At 39.7% G+C, this 13,046-nt stretch overlaps 1 protein-coding gene across 1 annotated transcript; it reads left to right on the top strand.

The window, feature by feature from the left end:
• Positions 1–174: 174 nt before the first annotated feature.
• Positions 175–8,897, top strand: LOC311050059 (guanylyl cyclase-activating protein 2-like; the record flags this gene model as incomplete). The annotated part of the gene is made up of 5 exons (XM_084064025.1): positions 175–375; positions 2,521–2,670; positions 6,181–6,292; positions 7,575–7,710; positions 8,798–8,897. The coding sequence occupies 5 exons, from the start codon at positions 175–177 to the stop codon at positions 8,895–8,897; spliced, it is 699 nt and encodes a 232-aa protein (XP_083920151.1).
• Between the last annotated feature and the right edge of the window lie 4,149 nt (positions 8,898–13,046).

Genomic DNA, 13,046 nt, shown 5'->3' with positions numbered 1-13,046 from the left:
AGGCTCTGACCACAGAGCAGCATGAACGCTGTGTAGGCATCATGTGGAGGGCAGAAATATTATTCACAATGCTTTTTACCTTTCGAATATTAAGATAATAATTTGCCCTCTGTGGTCAAAACATTTAGACCTTTTTTATTTTATTCTTAGATATGCATATACATTGGATTTAAAATGGGACAAAATCAACAAGCTCAAGTGCAAGACGAGGACATCGAGCTGGACTGCATTCAGGACCTTTATAAAACCTTCATCCAGGAATGTCCGAGTGGATCCTTACACCTCCACGAGTTCAAGAGGATGTTTGGAGTTCAGCACGGAACGCCAGAAGCCCAGTATATGGACGGAATATTCAGAGCGTTTGATATGAATCACGTAGGTATCATTATGCCATCACAACAAAACTATACACTGTATAAAACTTCAAATTAATGTTCAAGACTGTATTTGCCAGAAGAAGATACTTATCACTTATTCTCATTCTACTTAGTTTGACAACTTAAAATACATATTCTTCTTGTTGATAGCATAGCACTGAAACCATTTTTTTTCTCCACTTAGATATTGGAGCAAATATTTCATTTCCACATTAATGCAAAAGACTGTATTTGCCAGAAGTAGACACGTGTAACTTCTCACTTTAATATAACCTTATAACCTTTAAAATCAAACTTGGGAGGGAGTCTGGGAGATAGGTGGGGTTATTGCTCTGAGTCTAATGAACATCATTACATTTTTTTCACATCACCTGATGCGAAAAAATATTTCAAAAGAAGAAGAAATAAAAGGTTGTTATATTTATGGACAATCAAAATCTGTTTTTTTTAATGCAGTGTCATATTCATACTTAATGTTGATATGGCACGTTGACTATCAAGAAAATAATAACATGGCTCTTCATGTCAAAAAGGTTGCTGACACCTGGGCTATTGGAAGACAAATATTTGGACAGTGAACATATTGAGAAGTAGTGTGGCATGTTGCCATCACTAGGACAACCCCCCCCCCCCCCCCCCCCCCCCCTTCCTTCTGGGAATAATGTTAGTTTGATCACATATATACTGTACAGTTTTCACTGCCCAACATGGGAAGAAGAAGTCAGAACTTTAAAAACAATAAAACCAGTGTTGCACACTTTTTAATGTATTAACGTTTGGGCCTGCTGGCCTTCATCAGAATGAAACAAATGGCAGTGTAACAAACACTGGTCTCTTATGGGACTCCCTCTTCCTTTGGTGTGTCGCTCTGCAGGTGGCGCCTAAACCCTAACAAAACCTTTAATTTCACCAAAACTATGCCTAAACTTAACCGTAACCTCACAAACAAATATGCCTAACCCTAAACAACGGTAACAGACAGAGTTGGGGTCTCTTATGTAGTATAGGCCACACCAACAAGAGACACCTGATGGGAATCAGACAATCATGACCGGGTGAGGAAGAGGAATAGAAGAGGAAGAGGAAGAGGAAGAGGAAGAGGAATAGAAGAGGAAGAGGAAGAGGAATAGAAGAGGAAGAGGAAGAGGAAGAGGAAGAGGAATAACTATCAAGAGGCATTTTTCCATCGCCACAAATCAGTGTCAGTGAAGTCCGAACTTGGCACAATGCCCTTTTTGACATATTATAATGAAAGTCTTTTTTTTGCTGTTATTAGTCTGGACACCTGCACACACACACACACACACACACACACACACACACACACACACACGCACGTGCCCGCACGCACGCCCGCACGCCCGCACGCACGCACGCACTCACACACACACACACACACACACACACACACACACACACACACACACACACACACACACACACACACACACACACACACACACACACACACACACACACACACACACACACAGGGCAGAATGCTATAGTATTGATAATAATGGTCCAGAGCCAGGGGGTCTAAATGGACTCTTACAGGGTCTGTAACTATTAAAATAGATTTTGTTTCAGTGTATAAAGGGGTCCCAAAGATATATATATATATTTTTTTTGAGTGGTGCCAACCACTCCTATATCTGACTTTGTCTGTGTGTCCGCCCGTATGTATGTATGTCCAATAAACAAACATTGATGACAACATCAATACGGGGCTCATCAAAGGCACCACTCTCGTCACACAGGGTGTGATTTTGAAGTTCCGTTTGTACACTCTCAGAGTTACAGACCCTTAAGGGTCCATCATCTGGACCCCTGGTGGGGCCCAGACCAGAGGTTGATCTACAGTATGGCTCTAATGATTCGTCATGACAACAGGTGGCTTGTTGACAAATTCATAATTGGTTCAATTTGGTGAATGTATGGAAGAAACTCATTAATACTGTGTGTGTGCGTGTGCGTGTGCGTGTGCGTGTGCGTGTGCGTGCGCGTGCGTGCGTGCGTGCGTACGTGCGTGCGTGTGTGTGTGTGTGTGTGTGTGTGTGCGTGTCTGTGTGTGTGTGTGTGTGTGTGTGTGTGTGTGCGTGTGTGTGTGTGCGTGTGTGTGTGTGTGTATGTGTGTTTCCAGGACAACACGTTGGAGTTCATGGAGTATGTGGCCGCCCTACATCTGGTTCTGCGGGGGAAGCTAGAAGATAAGCTCAGATGGTCGTTCAAAGTGTTTGACGGTGATGAAAACGGCCGCCTGGACAGGGGCGAACTCAAGAAAATCATACGGGTAAATGTCTGGGGCAGGGGTCTGCATAAGGACCCCTTACCTGAGAGAGAGATGGGTAAATGTCTGGGGAAGGGGTCTTCATAAGGACCCCTTACCTAAGAGAGAGATGGGTAAATGTCTGGGGAAGGGGTCTTCATAAGGACCCCTTACCTAAGAGAGAGATGGGTAAATGTCCAGGGAAGGGGTCTTCATAAGGACCCCTTACCTAAGAGAGAGATGGGTAAATGTCTGGGGCAGGGGTCTTCATAAGGACCCCTTACCTGAGAGAGAGAGATGGGTAAATGTCTGGGGCAGGGGTCTGCATAAGGACCCCTTACCTGAGAGAGAGATGATTACATGTCCAGGGAAGGGGTCTTCATAAGGACCCCTTACCTGAGAGAGAACTCAGGAAAATCATAGGACCCGTCTTTTCGTTTACTCAGGCTTTTGGGAGCACCCCGGACAGTTTTTAAGTTGCTTGATTCAGTATTTGGATATTTGATATTCATTTTATCAGACTATACAATTTTATACAGACTATACAAACCCATTGTATAACTTCAAACTCCATTTTTAACATGTTTTTCATCGGAAACACCCATCCTTGGTTCTGGTGACTGATATTGTCCTTCTAATATGTGAGGAGTGTTTTTTTCAATAACATTTTTCATTTATTTTTTATATTATTTTTCGAAATAAAAAAAAATAAAAAAAAGGAAAAATGTTATTGAAAAAACACAGCCCTCACATATTAGGAGGGAACGATGAGTCACCAGAACCAAGGACGGGTGTTTTGGGTGTTTTTTTGATGAATCTAACATGTTAAAAATGGAGCAGCGCTGGAGCAACACAGACTTTTTAAGCCTTTTATTTATTTAGGTGCAAGTATAGACTGACGTTTCGGTCTTTCGACCTTCCTCAGAGTCAGCTGATTAAAAATGGAGTTTGAAGTTATAATGGGTTTGTATAGGAAGGGGGCGTGTCTGATCAAATGAATATCAAATATCTAAATACTGAACCAAGCAACTTAAAAACTGTCTGGAGGGCTCACAAAAGCCTCAGTAGACGATAAAATGACCCAATTTATTTTTGAAAGTGAAATATCCCTTTAACCGAGAGAGAACTCAGGACAATCATATGGGTGAATGCCTAGGGCAGGGGTCTTCAAGGACCCCTTTTACCTGAAAGAGAGATGAAGCATATAGGTAAATGTCGAGGGAGGGTGGACCTCTGACTTCCCACTCATGTCATCATGACTCAGCCACCATAACCATATAAGGAGTCCCCAATGCAGCTACGCCCAAATATGGAATGTGTTGTCTTTGTCAACGTTGTCTACATTTACTCAAGTACTGTACTTAAGTACTTTTTTTTTTTTACTTTACTGGAGTATTTCTAATTTTCAATACTTTTACTTCTATTCCACTACATCTCGAGGCAAATATTGTATTTTTACTCCACTACAATTATTTGAAAACTTGGGTTAGTTACTTATACATTAAACATACATTAACCACCTATTTCATATAGGCTATTTGAAAATAGCCGATCTACAAGCTCACAACGCGTCGCATCGCGACGCGTTGTGAGCTTGTAGATCTGCTATTTATTTTCAAACATTTAGTATACTTTTAAGTACATTTTGATACCGATAATTTTGTACTTTTACTCAAGTCAATTTTGAATTCTTGTAACGGAGTACTTCTACATTGCAGTATTGATACTTTTACTTAAGTAAAACATGTGAGTACTTTTCCCACCATTGCCATTTACCCTGTCGTTTGTTGACTCGGGTTCTTGTCATTGCTCTACTTTGATCTTACGCTTATAAGATCATGGGTAATCTGGATAATAGTGACTGCCAAACGCCTACATTGTAAAATGTAATGACATTTTAGCTTTAGACACATTGCTGACAGAGAGGAACATGGTATAATAATTGTTAATGTCTCTATCGTCAATATTACAAACAACTGTTGCTCAAAAAAAGAATGAGAGCAACACCACCTGCCAGGAAATGCGATTGGACACAACTATTCCTGAGTCCCTAAAATGATCGCTATTGAAAGATAAATGATAGTCTGATGAAGTCACAGAGACATGGTTGAAAAAGAAGATTGAAAATGCAGTAAGGGAACAGATAGCAGTCTTGACTAGGCTCAGTATTGCTGACCCTAACAATATTCAAATGTAGATCTTATTTAGTAACAAAGCTCTTGTTTACGATACCTTTCGCTCGTTAAATGCTTATAAAACCCACAAACTCTACCTGTTTCAACCTTGTGTACCTAGTTTGAGGCATGTCATTATAGGGGACGATGTTCACGTTTTTTTTCAAATAAATGACCAAAATTGCAGATCTACAAGCTCACAAGCGGTGAAGCTTGTGCTGTAGATCGGCAACTTTTGCTACTTTTGCGCAACACTGTCAAAAAAGGTGATATTAGGACTTTTATAGGACCAACGGTGACAATATTGTAACTGGCATCTTATCCACAGTCATTAGACAGTTGGCAGAGTGTTGCTGTTGCATAGGTTTGTTGTTCCTGAACCAGTTAGTTTAAGCTGCATGAGTCCAGCTTATATTATATACTGTACGTCAAAGTAGTCATATGGGAACTCCTATGGCTCTTAAACCAATTAGTGGCTTATGAAGCAGTTTTTAGCTGCAGCAAGCAAAATCTACTTTTTCAAATTCTGTTTTGTAACTTGTAACTGCCATTACTAAACCTGATATTACTTATGTGATATGTTACCTGCACGAGTTGAAAAAGTACTCGCATGTTTTACTTAAGTAAAAGTATCAATACTGCAATGTAGAAATACTAATTTACAAGTAAAAGTCCGTAATTCTAAATTTACTTGAGTAAAAGTACAAAAGCATTAAAATGTACTTAAATAACCAAAAGTAAAATAAGTCATTATGCATGATGTCCCATTTCAAGTTTTCAATTGTATACAAATATTTTGAAAATAGCAGATCTACAAGCTCACAATGCGTTGCATCGCGATGCATTGTGAGCTTGTAGATCTGTCATTTTAAATATATATATATATATATATATATATATATATATATATATATATATATATATATATATATATATATATATATATATATATATATATATATATATATATATATATATATATATATATATATATATATATACTCCACTACTTACTTATATATAAGTAAGTAGTGGTAAGTATTAAGCAGTGGTAAGTATATATATATACTTACCACTGCTTACAACCACCATTTAATTACATATGTAGGATCTTGAAATACATTTTTAGTAATATATTTCAAACATATTTTAGCTGCTCTAAGATATGGTTGTGTCCAACATATATATGTATTTTAAAATGTAAGCAATATAAATGTTCTTCTTTGTACGTTTTATTTTGGATGTTTCTACTTCATGCTAAAATATCAGCCTAATATTGCTGATGAAATGGGTTCAAGTTGGATTAATTCCACCAACGCACATCACAATGTTCAGTAACGTGAGTGTTTGATCTTTTCAGGTCATCTATAAGATCAAACAGACCAGTATACATGATGAGACTGGAGCACAGACCCTCACACCTGATCAGGTGACCGACCGGATATTTCAGAAGATCGATATAAACGGTGACGGTAAGTTGACAGTGATGGCAGAAGTACTCGTGTTTTATTTAAGTAAAAGTATACTGCAAAGTAAATATACTCTGTTGTAGCAAATACAAGTCCCGTATTCAAAATGTACTTCAGTAAAAGTACAAAAGTGACTTCATCAAAATATACTTAAAGTACCAAAAGAAAATTACTCATTGTGCAGAATGTCCCAGTTCACAGGTTCAAAATGTATTAAAAAGAAAATGTGAAAATCTTCAGAAAATGTGCGACACATTGTGAGCTTGCAGATCTGCTTTTTCAAATGGCCGAAATATAAATTGAGGGCTGAAGTGGTTGTGTTTTGTAATAATAATCAAAATCTAGTTTTCAAATAATTGTAGTGGAGTAAAAGTACAATATTTGCCTCTGAGATGTTTATTTTATTTTGTATTTAACCTTTATTTAACCAGTAAAATCACATTGAGACCAATGTCTCTTTTACGAGTGCGCACTGGCCAAGAGAAGAGGCAAATAAATGTTACACAGCTCTGCCAGTAACCACATAACAAGACATAACAAAGACAAACATGTCATCCATAATACCGAAAATCTACTACCAAAAGCACCAAATACAGACTAATTATTAAAAGGCTAATAACAACAATACATCTTAAAACTATTAAACTAATACAAAACTAAGATCACAGCATTTGCTACTCGTCAAAGCAGGAGCAGTGGCTGGAGAATGTGCCCATGGCAATCCTCTTAAAACTCACTAGGGGGATCAAAGAAGCCAATTTTAGTCTGGTCTGTAGGTCATTCCATGACCAGGGCCCAAAAAATGCAAGGCTCTTTTTCCCTGCCTCAGATTTGGTGTCTGGTATGACGTAGCGCATCCAAGCATTTGATCTGAGGTTAAGCGAATTTTGGACTAAATTAAATTTTGAACCAATATAACTAGGGAGATTACCAAGAATGGCTTTGTAGATAAAAGTGTACCAATGTAGCAACCTGCGAGATGCTAAGGATGACCATCCTACTAAAGAGTACAGAATACAATGGTGTGTCCTGTAGGTAGAGCTGGTAATAAACCTCAGTGCAGCATGAAACAGGGGATCAAGTCTGCCCAATGTTGAGGAACAGGCGAATCGGTACAAATGTAGCGGAGTAGAAGTAAAAGTATTGAACATTGGAAATACTCAAGTAAAGTAAAAGTGCCTCAAAATGACAGAAAAGTACAGTACTTGAGTAAATGTACTTAGTTACATTTCCACCACTGCTTATAAACTGCTTGACATTAAACGTTCTGTCTTGGACAAATCAGGTCAGATTACTCTGGAGGAATTCATGGAGGGAGCTAAGAACGACCCATGGGTGGAGAACTTCCTTCGCATGGACATCAACCCCAATGCCTACGTCATGAGCCACATGACGGACAGAAGACTGGATTGTACCAGAAGGTGATGAGGTCAATGAATACAGCTGACCATGAACAGAGCAATCTGGGAAAAAGGAAGAAAAAGGAAAAACAGCGCCCCTAGCCCCTTTTGCATTTGACTCTGGGGGGAGTGATTAAATAGACCAACGATGACTGGAAACCAGGGTTTTGGTCTGCCCTCAGCCCTCCACTTCCGGTGGTTCGCCTATGTTTTCATTCCCACTAACAATATTTCTACACGGAACGTTTTGGTTATAAGCCCACTTGTTCCTTTAATGATGGAAGACCAAGTTAAAATGTTACTAACTTTCCGTTGTTTTGTTGGCTCTTGTCTATTGTTATATGAGTTTGGCTTTGTTTCCAGTGGGAAGCGAACGCACAGATGTAAATCCCGCCCACTACATTTGATTGGGTAAAGCGCGGCCTGCTTCCTGATCTGAAGGCATGCCCACTTGTAGGCCAACGCTCACACGTTCTGAACGGGGCTCCCTACAGATTCGGTAACGCAGCTCTGAATCTGTTCTTGAGAGATCATGAACAGAGAAGCATGATGGTTTCCATTCGGTTTGTGTCTGATGATGAGACTCCCCTTGCCTTCCATATACTCTGGTGTCTGGCTGATCTACGTACAGTATTTGATGAATTTAGGTAAATCCACCAGCGATTCGCTAATCGGATTTCAGAATGAGTCTTGTGATACCAGACAATCTGATGATCTCCCACCTACCGATACCACCTGGGGACTTTAAATCAGTGGTTCTCAACCGGTGGTCCGGGGACCACCAGTGGTCCTTGACGGGGTTCCACCCCCCCAGCAAAAGGTGCAAATACATTTTCACCCCTTTATCCATATTGTAAACGTTGGCTATTCAAAAATAGCAGATATACAAGCTTGTAGATCTGCTATTTTTGAACATTTTTGAAGAATCCCGTCCGGGGGATTTGCCAAGTGTGAAATGGTTCCAGGGGCGAATTGGCCTCTTTTCACAAAAGGCAAATCAGGCACAACAAAGGTGGGGGGGGGGGGGGCATACTTTACAGGGTAAATTCAGGAAAAGTGAAGAGAAGTGTGAAGATGTCATGTCTGCAAGTGTCTTGCTCAAGGACAGGCGGAGCCTGGGGAATCGAACTGGTAACCTCTGCCTCCTCAGCCACTGTGACCCCATCCAAGGAGGAGGACAACCCTACGTCCCGCCCACTGCTTTATGAACCAATCATCCAAGGAGGAGGACAACCCTACAGCCCCGCCCACTGCTTTATGAACCAATCATGTCACCGTCAAAATATGAAGGACCACCCTATATACTTTGCATTGGTTATACAATGCAGCTATAGGCCTATATATATTTTTGTGTTATTTTATCTGTAATTGTATGCACACAAAACACTATGCACACTGGTTCTTCAGAAGGATGCCACATAAGAACCAGATTTGGTTCCAGAAAGAACATTTCAGAGCAAGAAGAACCATTTAATTAAATGAAATTAAGAACCCTTAACCACTTAAACCGTACACTAAACTGGTGTCTCTCAGAGCCCTATACTTGGTCTGCTCTATTTTCCCCCACTACACCAAATGTCTTTGTTTAAAAACACGTTGTGAGTGTGTCGGCTATTTTTCACCAAAGAGATTCGCTGTTTGCTGGGCAAAAAAGGGGTGGACCTAATATAGAGCCATGGGGGACCCCAGTTCAATATGTATTCTGCTCAAAGAAATGCAGGGAACACTTTGATCCCTTAATTCTTTTGAGTGTTTTCGTTAGCAGTATGTACACAGTTCATGAAAAAACTCAAAAGAATTAAGGGATCAAAGTGTTCCCTTTATTTTTTTGAGCAGTGTATGTTATGGTTTAAGTTGTTAAATAATTGCAATCCCTTTCACCTCTCTACTGTAGTCAAGCCACTCTTACAATTGTACATGTATCTTGTTTAGAATACAGTAAAACAAAGAAACCACTGTAACCCATGTTTACCGTCTTAGAGGTTTTTCACCTTTGATTATATGACTGTTAACATCACAGTTTGTCCAGTTTTGTTTTTGTGGTTTGAGCCTAGAAAATCTCTATGTCAGTTTCTGTGCAACTGGACGGCTCTGCACTGCCTCCCTGTGGCAATAAGAAGTAATAGGCCAAAGAGTGGTGGTGAGGTGGAATTGGCTTATACATCATGTGACCTGGTAAAACCCTGGTCAGGATGGGTCAAATATAAAGTTCTTTATGAAGGACACCTGACTGTTCATTTATGTAGGTTAACACATGGTGCATACATAACTCATGATGTACTGACACAGTCTGTTACATGTCAATTTGTAACAATCATAAATCACTAGAAAGTGTTACTAGTTAATGATTGATAGTTATAGGCAACAAATGGATCCTTATACTGTAGGTCTGTAACTTTGAGAGTATATAATTGGAACCAAATGGACCGATACAAGGGTCCATTGTACTCTCAGAGTTATGGGGGTCTGTGGCCTAATACATATTAAAACAAACTGGACCTCCATGAAATTAAAAAGTTTGAGAATCACTGATTTATACAATCTATAAACAGATCATCCTTGTGATTGTCTGTCCAAAACCGTTACTTTTCATGAATGTAAAACATTTTCCTGTGGATCCTCTGTAATGTCCCCTGATATTCGGTTAATTCTTTTCACTGGTTAAATATTTATAAAACCCACAGAAACACATATAAACACACATATAAAAAATAGCGAAATTTAGCAGATCCACAATGAGCTTGTACATCAGCTATTTTTGTGCACGTCTCGTGCGACACTTGTGTACGTAAATGGTGCATTTATGTAGCGCTTTTCATCCAAGGCGCTTTGCCTAGATTGTGCATTACATTCACCCATTCACACACACATTCATACACCGATGGCGGAGGAAACCATGCAAGGCACCAACCTGCTCATCAGGAGCAATTAGGGGGTCAGCGTGCGGCAGTGGGCATTACGTAGGGCAGGGGTCTTCAACAGGGGGTCCAGGACCCCCTCAGAGTTAATACAGGGGGTCCGCCAAATCTTTGTGTGATATGACTTTATTTTTTTTTTACATTAAAGGGAAACTTCACCGATTTTCAACCTATCTTCATATAATTGGTCCTCACTAATGCTCATGATAAAATGGTACAATTTTTTTCTACTCTGTCTGTGTCTCAGAGGAGGGCTGTGGACAGTCCAGAAACATGTCACCAGTGACATCATCAATGAGGAATCCAAGCTAATAGAAACTGCAGGCTTTCTATTCCTGGAAAGTTGCAATGCAATAAAAGAAGCCATTTCTCTCGTGTTAATAAAAATCTAAAAAAAAAAAAAAAAAAAAGTGAAATCTTGTTGGAACAAAAAATCATGCCTAACGATGATGTCACTGGTGACAGTTTTTTTGGACTGGCCACAGCCCTCCTATGAGACACAGACCAAGTAGGAAAAAAGGGTACCATTTTATCATGAGTATTAGTGAGGACCAATTATATGAAGATAGGTTGAAAATCGGTGAAGTTTCCCTTTAATCACTTGAACCCTTATAGCATCCCTTTTCTGAGGAGAACTTTAGCCAAAAATAGCAGATCTACAAGTTCACAACACCTCGCGCTGCGAGGCGCTGTGAGCTTGTAGATCGGCTATTTTTGGCAAAGAGTTATAGGTGTAGAGGGAAAAAAAGAGCAGCAAAGGTTTATCTGAAACACAATTTTATACAATAAGCCTATAGAGGGGGTCCCTGCTTCATCTCTCTCTCAGCTAGGGGGTCCCTTGGCCTGAAAACGTTGAAGACAATAACATATTGTCTTCAACCACATGGTTTCTGCCCGACAGCAACGTTGTGAAATAATTGTCCTTTAAAGCATTCAGCGGCTACAGTGTGTAAGTAGCATATACTGACGGTAGGCTTACAGGTCTGGTTATATGGGGACAAGCTGCTAAAGATCAGTGTGTTAAGAATAGTTAAACTCAAGTCATTATCTCTGAAGCTGTTCATGAACGCTGAGGCATTCACTTATATGCCATTAGAACCGGTACCAAAACCTTGTTCGGAATCGGAGCGGTGTGGTTACAGACAGGAGATCTCCGAACCTCAGGGACCTTTTGAACGGCCCGGGTTATACAGAAGCGTCAATTATAAAAACGTATAAAAAAAACTGCATTTTACCCGTGGCGACGGAGAAACAACATATTCCCCGCCATGGTGATTTCAGAGCAAACTCGACCCCGTTAGCGGGCCCATGGCATTCAGGGAATTTACGGCTAATTTCTGGTCTAATTCTAGTCATCGTCAGTAGACCCCTTAACAACTTAACCTCCCCCATTAGTCCTGTCCCTGACTTAAGACAAAATATATAAGAAGGGCAGAGGGCAGAGCGGCCCCTTTAATCTACTGGCCTGCTCAGAAGAAATGTCAACTTGACTACCAACCGTTCAGTGCCCACTTATATGTCACTTGTACCAGTTAAAATACTCAAAATACTCTAATATTGACCTACTCCTCTTGTCTAGAGAAATGCACTGATGCTCATCCTATCATATACCACTCACCTCCTATGCCTACAACTTGGAATTCTGTCTGTCCCAAGTCTAGTCACACAGGGAAAGCAAGCCAAAATGCAAACCATATTTACCATTTACACCATCAAGCCAAACCATTGCACATAATCGTAGCACAAAGTCTTTGCAAAAACAAATCATTGCACATAAACATTGCATCAGCTACTGATCTCTACCTGAATGAGGTGAAACAGCCGTTTGTGTGGAATTCCCATACTCACCGAGGGCGTGGTGGTGTCCTTCAGAAGAAACCCCTAGTCTATTTATCTTTATAACACTAACTCAGAAAATGAGGCTTTTTGGAAGATTAAGAGCTTCCCTTTATTTGCTCAGTTCATAGTGGGTTTACAAATGTACAGATAAAAAAAAAAATACAAATATAAAATACAAAATACAAATATAAATAAAATCTAGTAATGTTTCATGTCTGTCTGGTCAGATTTACAAATGCCTTAATTTAGGGTGATCCTAAAATAATTTAGAATTTAGATTAAAACGGAGGAGGTTCCATTTTGATCTTATTCAGCCTGAAATACAGGCCCGTCTAAATTTGAAAATTCCCAAAATAGATAATACCAATTATTAATATTACTTATTATGTATAGGTATAATAATGATTAATAAACACTAAATAGGTTTAATCTCAAAATAGAGAAATTTACATTTTTTAATTTAAGTAATTGTTTACCTTCCTGGAGCCATGACTGCTTAACATCTGAGCAAGGTGCAGGAAAAGAAGCCCCAAAAACCTAAGAGCCCAAAGGGCCCAAAGGGCCCCCAACAGCCGTCCGTGTCTCCCAAGCCTCTCCACG

Source organism: Gymnoscopelus microlampas (assembly GCF_963454915.1).
Source record: "Gymnoscopelus microlampas genome assembly, chromosome: 1".
Lineage (NCBI taxonomy): Eukaryota > Metazoa > Chordata > Actinopteri > Myctophiformes > Myctophidae > Gymnoscopelus > Gymnoscopelus microlampas.
Note: the sequence above shows the minus strand (reverse complement) of the source record. Positions and strands in the feature narration are given on the sequence as shown.